The following is a 20,754-nucleotide window of genomic DNA, read 5'->3' as shown; positions in this document are numbered from 1 at the left end:
AATTTAAAAGCAATCGGACCGTGAAATTGCATCCGTTGCATGGATGCACTGGATGTTATTAAGGGCTAAAAGCAACGTGGTGGGGCCACCTATGCGTGCAACAGAAGTGACTATGCGGGCGGTGGGGCTAGCACACAAGGTGCCTTACCTGATTCTTCGGAGCTCCCCGCATGTATGACAGGGGCTAAAGGGGACAACCAGTGGCCAGCCACCTTGTTAAAAACGCGGCTAACCGGAAGTTATGGAAATGGCATCCGGTTCAAGCGGGCTCATGGTAAATGTAGCTTGGGATTGCAAAACGGCCCTGAACGTATTAGTACGTCAGAAATACCTACGTGGATGTAAAAAACACATGGTTGTAAACAGACACGGAACTCAGATATAAGGCCAAGGTGCATATCATAAAAATATATATGTGTACAAATAGCGGTCCTTACACTACAAGTGTTGAATAATATCTACAATTCTCTACCATATGACTGCATGGTCTAATAGAATATGTCTATTAGATGTTTAATGAGGTAGCCCTACATGTAGGTATGGATGTCATAGTCGTCCGGATCTTCCAAGTTGAATGTGTTCTTCATTGTCATTTCTACATACATTTTAACAGAGTGGTGTACCTACAATCTGTTAAGGGTTCAAAATATCCTACTTCATGAGTCGACTACAGTGAGCACCAGGCAATATCATCATTAAGTCCTGTGATGTGGCTCTTGGTACGGAACACCCATAATTGTTCTCTCCTAAATATAAATCTTTCTAGGGGACCCATTTGTGTGTCATATCTGGGTTTGTCAATCACCACCCAGGTCAGGTCGTCCTATGTGTGGGACATTTCAATGTAGTGTCTGGTCAACCTTGTATTGGATTTTTTGCACCAGATTGAGCTACGGTGTTCTACAATTCTGCGAGGGTCATTCCAATGTACTTGAGTGAATAAGGACATGTGATCATATAGATCACCCCCCATGAATTGCAATTCATGTGCATTTTCAGTTGCCAGGGTGTTTTTAGACCCAAGTCAAGTTGTTTAATCTGTTTAATGAATGGACACACCAAACAGGATCCACATGAAAAGTGTCCTACTACAGGTGTTCCACTCCAGAGTGAGTGTTGTGTCTCCTGTATCTGTCCATATTTCGGTCGTGTGTTCACCAACATATCCCTGAAATTATTGCTCTGTTTAAGAGCTAAAAGAGGTTTCTCCAGGGATAGTTCTCTTGTATTCAAAATGTGCAAATTTGTGTTTATAGCTTTCTTAATATTATCTGTCAGGTTGCTAAATGTTGTAACTTACACTATTCTATTGTTTTTTTCTTTTTGATTTGTCTCAAAGAGAGCCTCACTCGTATTATTATGTGCTCTCTTGTACGCTATTACCACAAGATAGTCAGGATATTGCCTTGCCTGTAATTTAGTACTTAAATTTTTGGTGTGTTGTTTGTATTTAGCTATCTCTGTACAATTTCTCCTCAACCTTAGGAATTGCCCTACTGGTAGGTTGTTCAAAAGTGCATGAGGGTGGAAGCTGTAATAGCTCAGTAGGGAGTTGCATGCCATAGGTTTTTGGTACAGTTCCATATAGATTTTCCCATCTTTGGGATAGAGCCGGAGATCTAAGAAAGAGACCTCTGCAGAACTTGATTCGCCTGTGAAACGTAGATTTCAGTCACAAGAATTCAGCCAGGTAGAGAAAGTATCCAGCGACATCCGTCTCCTTCCCAGATGACCAGGATGTCATCTATATATCATCTCCACAGTTTCAGATGTTGTTGAAATGGGTTCTTGACAGAGTAGATGTACTTACTTTCAAACCCATGCATGTACAGGTTAGCCATGCTGGGTGCACACGTGCTGCCCATGGAAGTCTTGGTAGTTTGCCTGTAGAGTTGACCTTCAAAACTAAAGAAGTTCTCTTTGAGTGCCAGCCTCGCACACCGCATGATGAAGGAGTTGGGTGTCTGTTCTTCACAGGGTATCCCTCAAGGAGATGGTATATGGTGTCCAGGGTGTCATCCTGAGGAATATTCGTGTATAGTGCTTCAACATCATATGTCACCATCAGGTTGGTGTGGGGGTCAAAGGATACTGTTTCCAACAGGGAAAGTGTATGCTTAATGTCCTGTAAATACAAAGGCATGTCAGCCACTATGGGGCATAGAAAGTGGTCTACAGATTGCGAGAGGGGTTCCAAGAGGGAACCTATCCCCGACACAATAGGTCTTCCTGGTGGGGGTCTCTGTTCCTTGTGGATCTTGGGTAAGATTTAAAAAGCCGGTGTTCTAGGATGTTTCTGGTTACGGAACTCGGCTTCCCCTTTCATGATCCAATCTGAGTCTCTCCCTTCATCACTAAGGGACATGATTTCCCGCTGTAGTCTGGTGGTAGGATCCCGTTGGATTGGTTTATAGAATTTGATGTCTCTCAACTGTCTAAGGCATTCATCACGGTACACCTCTGTATCCAGTATAACCGTGGCGCCGCCTTTATCAGCTGGTTTTATGGTGATAGTGATGTCTTTGCCTAACTCATCCACACACTTCATTTCTTCTCTACAGATGTTGCAAAATGGTCTCTTGGCACGGTCCCTGTTGGATTCATATTCCTTCATCACAGCTTTCTCAAAAGTAGAGACTTCAGATGGTATCTGTTGTAGTAAAGGTAAAAAAGATGATTTATTCTTCAAACCCATATTCCATGTAGAAGCGGGGGTTTCACTCTCAATGTTGGAGAAGTAGAAGTGAAAGCATAGTTTGTGGAAAAGTTCAGCCAGTTCTTTATGTACCATATAATCATCTCCCAATTTGGTGGGTAGAAAGCCTAGGCCCTTTGCTAGGACATGATTTTACAAATCGGTAAGGATCTTGCTGCTTAGGTCCACAATCAGATTGTCGGGTTGCTTGTGGACACCATGGGTTCCCTCGTCATGCTCCTCGTTACTCTCTGTTCCAGAGCTGGGTCCCAATTTACTTGTTGTTGGTTCCTTGTCGACCGTCCTCTGTTGCCTCTTTTTCGACCTCTTCTTCCTCTGTCTTACCCAAAAAAAGGTTGGTATGGCGGTCCTCCAAAGAGGGGGCATGCGTTGAAAAGGTTGTGGTGGCCACCAAGCTGCCTGTTGGTGAACTACAACCCTTTCTGCAGGCCACCCCCCCAAACATTTTGCCTTAACCATCTTATTTTCTTAATGAATTTTTGTTGGCCTTTAGGACTCCGTTCACATTACCACTGCTAACCAGTGCTAAAGTGCTTGTGCGCTCCCCTTGAAAGATGGTGAAAATGGCTTATACCCAATTGGCATATTTAATGTTCTCATAAGTTCCTAGTAAAGTGGTACTACATGTACCAGGGCCTGTAAATTAAATGCTACTAGTGGGCCTGCAGCATTTATTGTGCCACCCACATAAGCAGGCTTCCAAACATGTCCCAGGCCTGCCATTGCAGCCTGTGTGTTTTAATACATATAAGTCAGCCCAAGGGTAGTCCCTAAGCAGTCCATAAGGCAGGGTGCAGTGTAATTAAAAGGTTGGAAATATACTTTTAAGTTTTGCATGTTCTGGTATTAAATACGATTACATTTGTTTTTCACTACTGCAAGGCCTGCTCTCCCATAGAATAACATTGGGTTACCTTATTACATTTAATAAGTGATAACTTTCAATTGGAAGCAGGTAAAGATATTCATAGTTTTAAACCACTTTTTGTTTTTTGCACTCTGCCCCTCACTCGACCTAACATTGGATGACTTAAAACAACTCACGCTCCTCTCCTGCGGGAGAGTTGTAGCCCACACCGGGTGCCTTGCGCTCCCAGTGTGCAAGAGGGAACCCAATGATGAAGTATGTCACCTTAAGGTGAGTCAGGGTTCTCGTCTTAACACCTGTGTGTGTCTGTCACCTCACCTTTGCAGAGAATAATTGTTATATAGTGTAGATACACCATCCGGTTACCTTTGTGTGAGTTTTAAACATGTATGTCCCTCAGGAGCACTAATGTGCTCTCTCTGGACTGCAGTTCAAATGCACAAGACAAATGCCTTTCCCATGTAGGAGTCACCCATAAAGTGTGCCTAGTAAGCCCAAGGCTAAGATGGTAATATATATAAATAGGCCACACTACATATTGGGGTTAACGTGCCCTCACATTGAAATACAACCCAAAAGCAAATTTTCTCTGTAGACCTGGCTAGAAATTTCTCTAATAGATCTAGGTAGAATTAAAATCTTTATTTTTCACTTCCACTTATGAAAGGGCTAGATAAATGCTTCAAAGTGTTTTCCTGCTTAGTTATTAGACAATGAATTGATGTCAGAAGCAGATTTTTTAAAACATAATCAGAAAAGCAACTTAGCAAATAATTACCTTAGGCTGCCTGAGCCAGACTTGAGTCCAGTTCTACCACTCATCGGACCTCCAGAGATGGAATACACACCCTTGGCTCATAGAGTTATTGGTCCGGGATTAGAGAACGATGGCTAGCCTGTGACCCCAACAATGGCCAACGAGTGCTAACTGCTGACCACTTAGCAGGGTTTCACTATGTAGGATTTGACAAGAGATTTAGGCAGAACAAAGGATATTTTTAGCGCCACCTCTTGACTTGGAGATGCCAAGGAGGGCGTTCCCAGGAACCTCCTGGACAGTCTCTAGCACAGTAGGATGGAAAACCAGTTTAGACCCTGTCTGGTAGATGAGTGGCCTTGAAGCTGAGGACAGACCAGCCTGGTGGCAGCTGGGTCCTTCTATTTTGAAACAGAGGATCCTATGTAATCTTACAGTAAGGTAAAGTGAAATTGCTGTGAAGGGTGTTGGAGGGGCTTCACAAAAACTTAGAACTGGGTGGTGGATTTTCTTCAATCATGGGTAATGCACAGGATAAATCTGGTACCCCAACCACAACCTTCTCAGAACATTCCTGGACCTGGGAAGACTATCAAAATGGGAAGGAAGAAGAATCCTGATGTCTACCTCCTGCTGGTATAAGGGGACTCACACAAGAGCTCAGGACTCCTGAATCCTGCTGGCATTCAGGAAATGCAACTTCTCTCCAAAGGTCAAGTGGTTGGCCTCCTGTTTAATTGTTTCAGGAACACAAAAAAAGGTGAAGGACTCCTGGCACCAAGAGGGTCCAGCTAACTAAAGAGGGCTAGAACTTGCAGGAAACCTGGTTGGGGAAACACTTGATGTTCATACTCCAGTCCTAAGGAGCTTGGGGCTGCAAATGCTGGCCAGTAGAAGCATTCAGAGCAGTAGCTGCTCCTGGAGGGAGTGTTGTGGGGCGGTGAGGTGGGGGAGGGGCAGGGTGAGGGGTAGTAAACTCTGGCATATGGCCATTTGGCATTGCAGCATGCGCAATGTGATTCGTTTTATTTATTTATTTATTTATGTGCTTACCCCGTTCGGCCGTATGCCGAAGTTTACTACCCCCCACCCTGCCCTCCCCTGCCTGGAGCCGCTACTGATTCAAAGCAGTTGGAGACTTAGGGACTCATTACGATAGCGGATGGACTTTAGTCCGTCCACCATCGTCTCCTATTTGGGACCACCCACCAAACGTGCGGCAGTCCCACAATCGAAATTATGATGCAATGGTGGCGGTCGCATTACCCACCTTTAATATTGCCGCGGGTGCTGCATGTTAAAAAGGGATATTTTACATACTCCTGTACTACATGACAGGCACCATGCGGCCCTGTCACTTGGTACAGCGATATGTTGGGGGGCTCATAGGTGCCCCAGCACCCACAGGAATGGGACAGGGGTGAAGGGGGGCCGCTACAGGCCCCCAAAGTCCATCCCTGCCATAGTTTTCATGGCGGTTGAACCGGCATGGAAAGGCAGGTGGGGATGGATATCATAATCTGTCCGACGGTATTTACCAGGCACCGCCACCATTCTCGGTATTGCGGGTGGTCCGTTTGGCCATCAGATTCTTATTCTATCCGACTGTCAGGAAGGACCATGGCAGTCAGATTTACCAACTGCCACCGGTCCGACCGTCTTCGTAATGTGGCGGTCTGATCAGCCCTTAGAGTTGGCGAGCGGATCACCCATGACGGGCTGATGGTGGCGGTCCTCCCACCATTGTAATAAGCCCCTAAGGGCCTGATTTGGAGGTTGGTGGATGGATTACCTTGTCACAAACTAGACAGATATCTCATCCACCTAATTACGAGTGCATTATATCCTATGACACTTGTAATACAATGGACAGGATATCCGTCATGTTTGTTTTAAAGTAACCATCTGCCAAACTCTAATTCAGGCGCTAGGTCTGCACTAGTAATGTCATTTTAAAGTACTTTATGTAGTTTAATTTTATTTTGCATATTTTGAATTACATTTAAATTATTGTACTGAAGATTAAATTAGAAGAAATCCCACCTAAAGTAAAAAATATATGTTGTATCTATTAAAAGTTATTAAAAGTGATATATAGAGTTAATAAAAAGTAATTTATTATGTTTTAATAAACATGTGTGTAACATACATTTTTGTGAATTGCATTTTTTATTAAAATATTTTGATAACATTAAATTACATTTATATGTGTAACTAGTTTACATAATTTAATTTAATATACCATTGATCCTTCTGAGTTTTTATTGTAAGTACTTACCGCCATTATTTTCTATGGGAATTGTTTTTAGTGCCAATGGTTGACTATGGATCTGGAGTACATTTTCTACTGTTTTGGGTTCATTTCAGCTGGAGTAAATTAGGAGTGCAGTTTGAAAATAGCAATGGGTTTACTCTTGTAGGTGGGTGAATGTTTTTACTAGTATTGGGTGGAATTTGCAGAGTATCACTCTGTGGAATTACATGAAAACTCTGCGAGATTCCACAGAGTTCCACAATCGGGCGAAATCGTCACTTTGCGCTGATCGTGCTTCTTTTTAGCGGCGAAAGCTTGTTCAATGCTGTAAAATCTGTGCAAACGGCACCAGGTGGTGCACCAGAGGGCGCTGCTTCTTTGCTGATGCTCGGATAGATTGTCTACTCGAGCAGCAGCTTTATCACCTCGAATGGTAGCGACCGCCTGTGTTGAGAAAATCTCATTGGGTGCTGTCCTAGTACCCGAAAATCGTGCCAGCGGATGTCAATTCTTGCTCACACTCGTCAACTTACCGTTGGTGAACCGCGCGTGAGAAAAAAACTACGCCACGCAGCAGTTCGCAGATTTTTTCCAAAACTCGGCAGAGTGGGCAAAACTATTCAAACTCCACTGGTGGAGCAGTATTTATCGCCCACCCCATGTCTTTGTGTGAACCCCTCCCTAACCCACACAAAATCCCTCCGAGTCCTTACTCTTTTGTGTTTAAGTATGCCCCGTTTTACAGCCATTCCCCGTGTCCCTCCCACATTTACTACTAATTATTAAACTTATATGTGTGTGGATATCCAATGAAAAAGACCGGAGGGGTATAGGTGAAGATTTTCACTTGTAGGTTTGTGAACGGTATTTTGTAGTACGCAAGTTGTACAACTGTAGTATTATGATAAACCAACAAAAATGCAGATTGTGAATCGGGCCCAAAGGCTTGAAAAATCCAACTACAGACACAGAAAGCCCAATTCACAAAATTTAATTTGGATGTGTAGATTTACTCAGGTGTAAATTTACTCTTGAACTTTGTAGTAACTTCAATATTTTTGGCTATTCACCCTTTTCACATGCAAAGTGTCTACAAAGTGCAGACTTACATTTCAGTGAGATAAAGTGGAACTATCTCATTTGCATATAAAAAGGTAGTTCTATCTTTAGACTCCCTCTTTTCTTTAAATGTTATATATTGATTTCTATTCAAATGGTTTGTTCTTCTTTATCTTACATTTTAACAATGTCTGAATAAATACACTACTGAAATAAATACACTGTAAAAGGTTACCTCCTATTTAAAGTTCATTAAGTACCTTACAGTGAGGTAGATATATATGCACAGTCCTCTTTTTTCTCATCTCGCGGAAGTGCCCCATAACTGTCAAGAGTGCTGAGATTTTTGCTTCCAGTTAGCACCAGGCACAAACACCTAAGAGATTGTCTTTAGATTTATAGAAAGTTTATTATTTAGTGTGGTAGTGATATGCATCATAGAAGACGAAAAGAGGAAGGAAACAATGAGTGTTGCAAACAGACTGTGCACACCTGATTCAGCCATTGTCCTGTTTTGGAACATTTAATGCAAAAAAAAAAGCCTCACTTCTAGTGACAAGCAAATTACATCCTCCCTTGGGTCAAAAAGAGTAATGCAGCATTGCACTTTGTGCAGCCCATGCCAGGCAATCAAATGTCAATTCGACAGCCTCAAAATATCACGTGCCCAATATTACAGATACATTCTCCATTCATGTGCCACCCTCAGTCACCACGAAACACCCGAGCAACAGGTGATGGACCCAGATCTATGAGTGTACAGGTACTACTAGTACATTTTCACACGTAGGTGGAGCTGTCTGCCATTGGGCCAATTAGCATCAACTGTGGTTAATCGCTAACAGGCATAACACTTCATAGAATTTTTAGGAAAATTGGTCATATAGTGAGGTAAGATTTTACATGGTGTACGTGGGCAGAGATCTCTGGAATTGAGGTGGAAATCTCTGCATAGAAAGAATAAGAGAGAGATAGGCGAAGGACCTTCATACATAGGTTAGTAAATAGCATTGTGTATTACGTGATTAGTATTATAAGTACTATTAAACGTAGGACAAAGTGCAGTTTGTTCATAGGCCCCAGTATGTTTCCATATAAAGGGACCACTTGTGCCCATGAAAGCTGTAGCCGTGTTGAAAAAGAAGAAACCACTGAATTGTGAGTCATCAGACGATCCTTATTAGCTTGCAGTGATGTCCATCAGGGAGTTTAATATTTCTTATAAAATGGGTCACTGGACAATCTCCAGTTCAAATTCTACCTTGAAGTAGTGAGGGAGACAGCAGCATTCATTGGCTGTGTTGGTCAGGGAATTTAGCTATCAATGGCGCGGCCACAGTAGAACCCCATGGGTTCGAAGTTAGAGGGGTCTCACTGCATTGCCTGCTTCGGTCCCTCTTGGAGTAAAAACTGTGACAGCCTGCTGCAAAGCTTCAAGTGAGGCTCATGGAACCTGCCAGCAATACGGATGGGAGAGAAGATTGCAGTTTAAAAAACACATCAATGAGCCTATACTGAGTTATGCATGTATATGCTTTAATCTGCTTTGGCTCTTTATGCACAGCGATTGACAGGCTAGCTCCAGGGCTGCCTTTTACTGGATGTGTACATTGAGGGGGGGGGCAGATCTAGAGGTGGGAATTTCTAAGAGGGACATAGGCAAAGGATTGTTATTGTTATTGTTAAGTGTACTTGTAAAGCGCAACATTCATCCTACCAGGATATCACGGCGCTGCAATATTGAGCAGTAAAACCTAAGGCAGTTTCCTGGGACTTGTTGATTATTCTGATATGGGGAATAATGCAGTTTTTAGTTTTTTCTTAAAGATGGGGTAGGAGTCCATGAGTCGGAGGTTGATGGGCAGATCATTCCAACATTTAGCAGCAATGTGTGAAAAGGCACGTCCGCCCATCCTGGATAGCTTGATCCGTGTAGTGGCTGCTTTGGCTGAGGCTTGTGAACGTAAGTTCCGTGCTGGAGCATAGAACTTAATTCTATTCCGTAGAATGAAAGGGCCAGTATTGTATATTGTTTTATGGGCGATGCATAGCATTTTGAACGTGGCTCTTTGCCTCATAGGCAGCCAGTGTAAGGCTCTCAGGCTGCTTGTGGCTGAATCATACTTTCTCTTATTGCAAACAGCTTTAGCAGCAGCATTCTGGACCAGTTGTAGTTTTCTAAATAAGTAGTCCGACATACCCACAAATAGAGAATTGCCATAGTCCAGCCTGCTAACTAGTAGCGACTGGACTAGGATCTGTCTGCATTCCAGTGGTATCCAGGGGAAGACCCGTTTCAACCTTTTTAGTATGGCAAATCCTTTGCCACATATTGAGGTGACATGGCATTTCATCGATAGAGTGGTGTCCATCTGAATTCCTAAGTTTCTTGCGGACGATGTGGGATTAGGTGGAGAACCTAAGGAAATTGGCCACCAGGTGTTATCCCAGAGCTGTTTAGTCCCACCGAAGAGGAGAATTTCTGACTTGTCAGCATTTAGTTTTAAATAATGACCATGCATCCAATTGGATAGCTCTGACAGGCAGTTTTGCAGTCTACTTTTGGCGTCATTTTCCCCATTTAGGGTTACCATCAGCTGAGTATCGTCAGCGTAGGAGCAGATATTAATGCCCCATTTCTTGCCAATCGACGCCAATGAGGAGACGTATACATTGAACAATGTTGGGCTCAATGCTGCCCCTTGGGGCACTCCATATTTAATCTTTCGAGGGGTAGAGGTAAAGTTACCTAAACAGATGGACTGGGATCTGTTTGATAGAAAGGACTCCAGCCAATTTAGGGCTTTACCTTGTATTCCTTTTGCGGCAAGCATGTGGATTAACAGTTTATGGGACACGGTATCAAACGCCGCTGATAAATCAAGGAGTATCAGGGCGACCGTTTCGCCTTTATCGACCTGCATTCGGATATCGTCCATTACAGCCAGGAGCGTAGTCTCTGTGCTGTTATTTGATCTAAAACCGGTTTGGGAGACATCTAGTAGATTGTTGATTTCCAGATAACTTGACAGTTGTTTTGTTACCAGTCTTTCTAAAACCTTGGATAGGAAGGGGAGCTGTGAAATGGGACGATAATTGGCTGGGGCGTTTATTTCCGCGCCCGCCTTTTTTAGTAGTGGGATAACCGCCGAATTTTTCCAAACTTCTGGGAATACAGCTTGCTCCAGGGACTGGTTAAAAACTTTTGTGACTGCTGGGCCAATTATGGGAGTTAGTTGAGAGAAAATATAGTGTGGACAGACATCCCATGGCGAGCCTGATTTGATTTCTGACATGGCTTTGGTGACCTCGTCTTCTGAAAATGGGCCAAAGGTAGAGCAGTTGGCTTGCAAAGTGGAGTCCATCTGATACTCCACAGGGGCCTGGCTGTTATTTGTAAAAGAGGCATATATTTTGTCAATTTTATCGCTAAAAAAGTCACTAATTTTTGTGCAATTTTCTTGTGATGGCGTTAAATTAGATGTAAGACTGGGGGGATTGCAAAGTTCTTTTACTATTTTAAAAAGCTCCTTGGACGAGTTTTTATTCTCTAGTATTTTTTGAGAAAGATAGTCTTTCTTTGCTTTGCGTATGGCGGTGTGGTATATTTTCAGTTGATGTTTGTAAGTGGCTCTGTCTTCGGGGTTTCTACTCACTCTCCATTTATGCTCAAGTGTGGTGCATTTTCTTTTTTCAATTTTTAGGTCTGGGCCATACCATTTCTCCGAGGTTTTCGGTTTGGATCGGTTGGTTGCGCGAGTCCGCGAGCAATGGTCTAGTGTTTTCTCTATGTTGCCACGCAATAGACAAATTTCTTCTTCGCATGTCATTTCAGAGTTGAGAATATGAGAGAAATCTTCCTTAAATATTTCCAAAGAGAATTTACTCCAACATTTAGTAGAGTTAGTCGGTTGAGCTAACGGTCTTTTAGTCTTTATAGGTAGGTTTAATGTAAAATCTATCCTATAATGGTCCGTCCATGTCAAAGGGGTTATATTTGTAATGTTAGTCTTCGATATGTTAGTAAATATAAGATCTAACATGTGCCCCGCTCTATGTGTGGGGCGAGCTATTTTCTGCGTTAATTGCATAATTTCCATGTCTGTGGCCAGTCGTTTAGTTAGGGGATTATCAGATAGATCGAAATGAACATTGAAGTCACCGATGACTATAATGTTTTTATGGTTGAGACAGAATGGAAGGATTTGTTCTAGAAGTTGGGTGCTAAAGTCAATTGAGCTATTTGGGGGATTGTAGATGATCGCGCATCCGAGGATCACCTGAGTATTGATGGAGATAATTAAAACTTCGTGTTTGCCTAGTTGTGTGACTGTTTCTTGACGGCATAAAAAGTTATCTTTAAATATCATGGCCACTCCACCTCCTCTCTTAATTGGTCGATTGAGATTAATGATTTTGTACCCATTTGGTAGGGCTGCAGTAATATCCGGGGTATTGTGCTCGCCGAGCCAAGTCTCCGTAATAAAAGCAAAATCAGGTTTGCTATCCTGTAATATGTCCCATATTTCGATAGAGTGTTTGGGGAGGGACCTTGCATTGACATAAATACATGTGTAGTCCTGGGTAGGTGTGTCTTCAGGTGAGGGTGGCTCCGGGTAGTTACAATTCCATCTACAGTAACGACAGCTAAAGGGGCCCTCGGTGTGGGAGGGTCCAACTTTAGCACAAAGGGAATTGTAGGATGGTAAGGGAGTATTAAGATTGAGCAGCTCTCCATGAGAGTATGCCAACGCAGAGTTGCCTGGTCTATCTGTAGTTGGAGAGACAGGGGTTGTGGCCCCTGGTCCCGGCGTGTCGCGCATTCGGCGCGCCCGCTGCGCTCGTCCGCTGCGCTTCCTGTAAGGACACATCTTTTATGTGAGGAGTGAATGGAGGGGCGTGGCTATTGGCAGGGGGCGTGCCCTTCAATCGGCCAATGGCGTTTCTGTTTTTGCTAGAGTCACCCGCCCGCGTCAGCTGTCAGGGCGCTGAGCGAGGAGAGATGCCAAAGATCGTTTGTTTTTTAAAAAGGAGGTAAAAACACAAATTATACACAATTTAAAATTGAGCAGAGGTTCCTACTCCCGGCTGTGTCTCAGGAGAAACTGCTTTCAAAGCGCAGCGCTCGTATTCAGCGCGCGCTTTGTACTGCAGAGGGGCGTGGCTATTGGCAGGGGGCGTGCCCTTCAATCGGCCAATGGTGTTTCTGTTTCTGCTAGAGTCACCCGCCCGCGTCAGCTGTCAGGGCGCTGAGCGAGGAGAGATGCCAAAGATCGTTTGTTTTTTAAAAAGGAGGTAAAAACACAAATTATACACAATTTAAAATTGAGCAGAGGTTCCTACTCCCGGCTGTGCCTCAGGAGAAACTGCTTTCAAAGCGCAGCGCTCATATTCAGCGCGCGCTTTGTACTGCAGAGGGGCGAGGCTATTGGCAGGGGGCGTGCCCTTCAATCGGCCAATGGCGTTTCTGTTTTTGCTAGAGTCACCCGCCCGCGTCAGCTGTCAGGGCGCTGAGCGAGGAGAGATGCCAAAGATCGTTTGTTTTTTAAAAAGGAGGTAAAAACACAAATTATACACAATTTAAAATTGAGCAGAGGTTCCTACTCCCGGCTGTGCCTCAGGAGAAACTGCTTTCAAAGCGCAGCGCTCGTATTCAGCGCACGCTTTGTACTGCAGAGGGGCATGGCTATTGGCAGGGGGCGTGCCCTTTAATCGGCCAATGGCGTTTCTGTTTTTGCTAGAGTCACCCGCCCGCGTCAGCTGTCAGGGCGCTGAGCGAGGAGAGATGCCAAAGATCGTTTGTTTTTTAAAAAGGAGGTAAAAACACAAATTATACACAATTTAAAATTGAGCAGAGGTTCCTACTCCCGGCTGTGCCTCAGGAGAAACTGCTTTCAAAGCATGCGGGTTAAACTGTGAGCCAACATACATCATCAAGGATTGGGGCCATTGCCCACTGTGGGCAACTTGGTGCCTGGGACTCGCATGAGCACATTAGAAGCCTTCGGAACACCCGAGCCTCGGTCCCTGCTGTCTTTCATTGGGGGCAGGCACCCCCCTCCCCAGGACATCCCTCAACCCACCCCAGCAGTGAAAAAAATGTCATTTCCATACAAAAAGGCGGTTCTCTCTTTTACTCTTTTGTTGTTCTTTATTTTACTTTTTTTTTTTAAAGTCTTACTAAACAGGCTGTTGAAATGACTACACTTTGAAATGTTCCACCCGATTTAAACTTGGTGAGATATTTTCCAGTGTGATAAATGTATGTGCAGCGCCCTCTTTATTCTGATCTCACTGTCGAGGGAGGGTGCTGTGATATTTCGCTGTGCTTTAGCTCCCGGCACAAATATGAGATTATTTTAAGATTTCTATCAATGTTTATATGCAGGTGTGTTATTTATCGTGATACTGATATGCACGAAGAAAGATAAAGGCAAAGGCATTAAACCGGTCTCGCAAAGGGACAGTGCGGGCCTGAATCAGCCATTTTCAACCCTTATTCATCATGAAACAGCTGAGTAAGAGCGCCCTAGTGTCTTTTCCAAAGCCATTGCCTGGAAGTGACAGCCAACACCCTGATGTCGCTGCTAGCACATTTCCACTCATTGAACCAAACATCAACACTGATCATTTCCTGATAAACATTCAGCATTTATTGTGGGCATATCATTTTGTGACTGGTACCTGGGTGTATGTTTCTGTTGTAAGTGATTGATTTGTTGCATCAATTATTTAAATGCTTCAATCCCTAAGGGCCTTATTACGAGTCTGGCTGTTCACGGACTGCTAGGCTAGTGGGGGCGAGGCGGGGTGGTCCAGCCACTGCTGCAGTGACCGCCATATTATAAGTTTGGAGGTCAGACTGTCATTTGACCGCCGCAACTGCCAGGGAACCGCGTTCTCTGGTGGTGTCGCGGCGGTCAGGGGCTTAGAATATGCTGGCTGTGCTGCTGCGACACCACCATGCATATTTTGAGGTTCCCGACCGTCAGCCTTACATGCCGGTCAGCACCACCATGTTAAAGCTGGCAGTGGGGAAACAAAGTTGGCCCTACAGGGCCGCCCTTGCCCCATGCAGGTAGCACCTTTTGTGCCCCCCTGTGTGCAAGCACCCCCCTAGTTCCAGCACGGCATGGACTTTACAGTCCATGCCGTGCTGGAACGCGCAATGTTGCGGTCCCACTGTGGGGCGGTATTAAAGACTTATTGAGCCTTTTTACTGCACCGCTGCAAGATCACCACGCTGCCCGCCACCAGACAACGATTTGTATCATAATCTGGCGGGCAGGCAGCATTCGGGTTAGGTGGTGTGAGAGCCGGGTGGTGGTGGACCGCCCCTCTCCTGCACCGCCAAACTCATAACGAGGCCCTTAGTAACATCCTCAGGCATCAAGCTCGAATGTCTCAGCAGGACAAAGGAGCTTGTGGGTCAGAAAATAGCTGAAAGCTAAACTTTTCAAACTTGCTTTGACTTGACCTCCTACAATAAAGAGGCATGATTGAAGAACTCCAGGAGGGTTCTAAGAGGTCCTCAGACTCTGAGGGCCCTCATACTTCACTTGTTCTTCTCATCTTCCACGGGAGTACTTAACATGCTTGGTGTATGCATGAGCATGTGTAAAAGTTCACTTTCACCTCCACATTTATAGTTAAAAATGCACACTTTCCCTCAATGTATTTTATAAATAATATGGTCAGTTTGACAGATTGCGTTTTTGGTGACATCATATTGAAGTTCTTTTGCCCTTTCTATAAATGATTGTAATATTTACGTTGAGTCCAGTTGCTTCAGTTGATGGGTTCCAGGTCCCCAGCTCTTAGACTGCACTGATTTGTTAAATGAAATTCAAAGGTTGTGGTATACCGATCCTGTGTATGGTAGTCACCTGAGTCCTTATAAGCTAAAGTACACAGGTGCCTGCTTTTTTGTGCCTCGGGGCATTTTGTTATTATAGAAGGACTTCAGAGCCTTGCTGGGCCCTTTCTGTAATACAATCCGTCAGCTCAATCTCGAGGGGACATTTCTTCATTTGCATGGGGGCCCCATTCAAATGCAGAAACACATTACTTCTTGCCTGTTTCATATTATAGACATGGCGCAGGGGCAAAGGAGTTGTCGGGGGGGGGGTGCACTGACTGTGTGCCACCTCAGTATGCCCTGTGAGGGCACACCTTGGAAACAGGGAAAGGGGGTCCCGTAGACCCCCAAACATCCCTCTACAGGCAGAAGCAGTGCCTCACTACACCTGTTTGGTGATGGAGCTCTGTCCCACTTAAAAAATACAGGCCAGGTTCCTGCCTGCACAGTGAAAGGCGCACCAGCTGTTTGAATCTGCCAGTCCACCTTTTACTAATGCCCTAGACCCAGGACATACATGAGTTCAAGTGAAACCCAACTCATCAGCCCTCCCATTGCATATCAGTTAATGTGGTCAATCTTTGCAAAGTTGAAGTTCCTCTAGCGAGGCAAAGCTTGGGGAAAATTCATTTTTTCCAATATTTCCTTTTCTTTGCCCTAGATACACGAGTTTCCCTGTTCATGAGATCTTTGGTAGAGCACATCAGATGATGGGTGCTAAATTTGTTTGCAGAATAATATTTACCAAGCATTGGCAAAGTCTATAGGTTTTGCCTGTGGGACCTATTGGCTGTGTCAATGGTTTTTAGCGATGCTGTGTAACATGGCTAAGGAAGAAATTAAAAAAGAGAACAAGGTACTTTCATCCAGCCTTTGCAGCAGTGAAATGTTGTAGGCAAGTGCACCATGCATGCACATTCCTACAAAATGTGCAGGTGCCTTTTCTCTTATTATTTACTTATCCAAGTTGGACTGGTAAAGGAAACAAAAGGATAGTGCAAAAACGTTTTTTCCAAACAAAAAAAGTGGGTGGGGTGGCAATAATGAGAGGGGGGATAGAAGCAACACAGAAGGCACAGTTGGGATGAAGCATCACACTGGGCAGAGAGGGAAGCAACACAGGGTAACAGGAGAAGAACACAACACAGGCGACTGGTAGCAATGTGGAGTGCGGGGGAACACACATGGGCGAAAGAGAGAACACAATGTGAAATGGGAAGAAGCACACTGGCAAGAAAGAAATGCAGGGGAAGCAGTGCACAAGTGCAAGCACATCACAGATGGGGTAGGGAGAAGCACACAAACAAGAGCAAGATGGAGTGCAGTGGAGGCAGAGCTGGACTGGCCGTAGCGGGCACCAGGCATTTCCCTGGTGGGCTGCCAGGGGCGTGGGTCGGTTTTGGGCCCCTGGGGGCCGATTTTGTTACAGGGCCGTTTTTGCAGCATTGCTGCAATTTAGGCCGCTGTAATGAAATCGGCCGAAACCAGCCCTGGCAACAGCTCGGCCGCACCCCCAACCCCCCGGGGGGCCGGCCGAGCACTTTGCCAGGGACGGTTTTGATTCCCAGTCCGGCGCTGAGTGGAGGGGTGAAGAGAAGTACATGACGGAGACACAGTAGCGGTCCGTGGAGGGAGTTCTGTGGGGCGGGGCAGGGTGGGGAAATGTAAACACCGGAATATGGATGAACGGAGGTAAGTACACATTTAAATAAATAAAACGAATTTCGTTTCGCGTGAGCTGCATCGCATTGATGCAGCGCACGCAAAGGAATTTGTTTTATTTATTTAAATGTGTACTTACCTCCGTTCATCCATATTCTGGTGTTTACATTTCCCCACCCTGCCCCTCCCCCGCTCCGCCTCACCGCCCCACGGAACTCCCTCCACGGACCGCTACTGCGGAGACAGCTAGAAAACACACGCACTCATTGAGCTCTTAACCAAAAAAAAAAAAGTGCGTGAAAATTAAGCATTTGAAGGACGAAAGTAATGAGGCCAGGCTTCAGTAGTGGGAGAAACACAAGAAGGGGGAGCAAAGGCCACGCAACCAGTCTTCGAAGCAGGATTGACTGTGTTCATCAGTTGCTCTATTAAAAGCATACTATGTAATGAGATGAGCACAACGTTTTCTTATTCCCACTGCATAACAATTAAACTGCAGGAGTTAATCAAATATGAATTTTATGCAAATATGAACCTGCCCAGTGAGCGCTCGGTCTAGGGTTCACAGCAGCTTCCTATTATAAAGTTCCTTCTCAACATTCACATATTGATTTCCATGAAAAAGGCCACCAGGTCAATGCACAACTATAGACGATTATACTGGATACCAAGATGCATAGTTTCATGTGAGAACAAGTCACTCGAGAGTAAACAAACTTCGATGAAAATAACAATTGAGTAATGGGTTGGAAATGGTTGTTAACAAATGTGGGGCCATATGTATGAAAATGCTCATTTATGATTCTCAAATAGCGATTTTTTGCGAATCGCTATTTGAGAATCGCAAAACCCTATGTATGTAGGATTTGCAATAAATTTTGCGAATCCTACATATTCCTTAATTGCGAATCGCAAATTGCGATTTGCAATTAAGGAATACCTCCCCATTCATTCCTATGGGCCTAGAGGCCCATAGAGATGAATGGGAAGACATTCTCAATTTGCGATTCCCAATTAGAAAATCGCAAATTGGGAATGCAATTTCAAGGGTGCCAGGGTGTCAAAAGGACACCCTGTTGCACCCCTGAAATGAGCATGGGTGCAGATGTGGCATGTGAGTCACATGGCAATTTGAAAAATGCATAAAAGTGTATTTTTCGAAGAAATCGCAAATTACCACCAACTTGAAGTTGGTGGTAATTTGCGATTCCTTAAGTCCAAATTGCACTTTTTGTGTGCATTTTACATTGCATTTAAGGAATCGCAATTTGCGATTCCTTAAATGCAATTGCAAAATAGGGAATTGAAAAATTTGCGATTCCTTATTTTGCATGGGGTGGTTTGTGTCATACATATGACACTGCTGTTTTGCGATCGCAAATGCCGAAATTCTGCGAATTTCGGCATTTGCGATCGCAAAATTGCCTTCATACATATGGCCCGTGGAGCTTTTAGGACAATTGAGAGCCCTTTTGAATAGAAGGGTGGCAGTGGTGAGGCTGGTCATGGTTAGGGAGACCTGCCAGAAAGGTTATATAAGCTCCAAGTGTTGGAGCACTATATGAGGCGCTATTAGATTAACTTTAACCTTTCACTCACTTCTGAGTGAATTCCGTGACTGCTGAAGGGATCAGTGGGTGACTTTTTGCCTACATGTTCAAAGTCCAGTAGCACGGTGAGTTTATCATTTGTCGATGGAGCCATGAATAAATCTGATTACAATATAAAACTGGAAAAAGCACCAATAGCACCATTAAGTACAGAAAGAAACAAATGGGGTTTTCAGCTGGTGCGCCAACCAAACAAGCAGTAATTACTACCACAAACACACGAACTGCTGCAGGTACACAAACTTGCTGAGCTATAATTGGTTTTGTAACCTGTGACCTGTGGATTACACACAAGCACACGCAGCTGTAACACGTGCACATATTCGCCGAGTTGTCCTTTATGTGATCTGCACTGATATACAGATCTATGCAGCCGGCACAATAACCCGATGAGCTGTCTGCTAGTATGCTTATTCGGGCCAAAAAATCTGAAAACCTAGCCTGTTAGTTTTGGGTGTTCGAGTGTTGGGAGAGGGTGAAGAAGAATGCCTTTGTCTCCCGCCTTGTTCCACCTGTTCTTCAGGATGCAGTAATTAAAAATTAATGAAAACTTTAGTTGAGGGCATGTCTGATCGGTGGGGATTAAACTTCCCTTTTCGTGTATTGAGGCAGTCATGGTATTTTCAAAAACTTTGTTTGCTTAAGCTCTGGAGAGCTGGAATGTATGTGAAGACTTTTGTGTTTCGTGTGTGTGTGTATATCGCTCTGTATGTTTACTTCCTCTTAGGCTCTGGGAGGTGACCTAAGCAGAAGAATGAAAACAAGAACACTAAGAGACATAAATGCAAGCACTGTAATGAAGAAAGACAGGCACTGGTGCAGGAAAACATGGACCCTGAAGTAGGAAGACACAGTTGCTGTGGCAGGGAGTCAGAGACTGGGTGACAGTCAGAGGCACACGCGCCAAGATGAGATGCATACACTGGGACTTGGAGGCGTGAACTCTGGGACTGGGCGACAGGAATGCATGTGAACTGGAGTAGAGGGCACAGGGATGGCACTGGGACAAAAATAAAAACAGACACTGGAGAGGATAAACATGCCAGTGGCGGCTGATGACATTTGAAAGTGGTCGGGCGTAAAATTATTGTCATACTGCAACGCAGTGAGCAAGCGTAGCGAGCCAGCCGGAGCAACCTACGGGGGGTTCGGGGAGTTCTCCCCCCAAAAAAATTTGAACAAAGAGTGGACAAATGGCCAACTGCTTAATAATGCTTCCCCTCAATCACGTACCCTAGAACACCACGACCTATGTCCCCCTTGTCATCACTCTCGAAGGCATTAGCACTCACCATTCTTGTCTGTAAACCCCACATCCTCCATCTCCATTCGCAACCCCATACACCATCCTAAAGTCACTTAAAATGTCCCTTGTCCATACTCACATTCCTCCCACGTTTTACTTTGACACCAGCTGCACTTTCTCCACATTCCTCTCAAACTCCTGTCCACCACACCCCTTCCACACTCTTCACCCATCACACCTGCATTCATCTACTGCTTGCCCTCACCACCTATGTCAAAATGGTCCACCCTCTGCCCTATTCCACACACCATCTTCCCACACAGCTGATGAACTATTACCTCACTAACCTGTTCACATATTCTGTGCCACACACTTACCAGCCACTCCAGCGTTCACATCCCTTCTACCTTATTCTTTTCCCTTCACCACCCTTTCCCATTTGCTTCTGAACTCTCATTTGTGGAATAGCTTGGGTGATGCCCACACTTCAATAATTTGGTGTAACCACACTTACCATGGGCTCTTCCTACTTGACCAAAGACTCCACCACCCATGCTAGTCAGCCTTCGGAAACACTCCACTGATGTGGAGGTTGTAAACTGGTGAATGTAAATGTTGAAAAAGAGACATTAGAGCCGCAAGTAGTAAGCTTGTGGTCCTTAACAACCAGGTACACTTTGGCATCTATACAACTAAGGAAGGTCACCCCAGCTAAAGAAAGAAA

At 44.6% G+C, this 20,754-nt stretch overlaps 1 protein-coding gene across 5 annotated transcripts in view; it reads left to right on the top strand.

The window, feature by feature from the left end:
- Positions 1 to 20,754, top strand: part of EXOC3L4 (exocyst complex component 3 like 4) — a 486,275-nt gene that overhangs the window by 26,702 nt on the left and 438,819 nt on the right. For 2 of the 5 annotated variants that reach the window (XM_085626314.1, XM_085626316.1), the window contains exon 2: positions 2,562 to 2,664. The exons of the other annotated variants lie outside the window; for them this stretch is intronic. In XM_085626314.1, coding sequence (XP_085482440.1) covers positions 2,644 to 2,664 — 21 coding nt within the window. In that variant the 5' untranslated portion in view covers positions 2,562 to 2,643. The remainder of the gene's footprint in view (positions 1 to 2,561; positions 2,665 to 20,754) is intronic. 5 annotated transcript variants of the gene reach the window in all.

This window comes from Triturus cristatus, chromosome 9 (assembly GCF_964204655.1).
Source record: "Triturus cristatus chromosome 9, aTriCri1.1, whole genome shotgun sequence".
NCBI lineage: Eukaryota > Metazoa > Chordata > Amphibia > Caudata > Salamandridae > Triturus > Triturus cristatus.
Note: the sequence above shows the minus strand (reverse complement) of the source record. Positions and strands in the feature narration are given on the sequence as shown.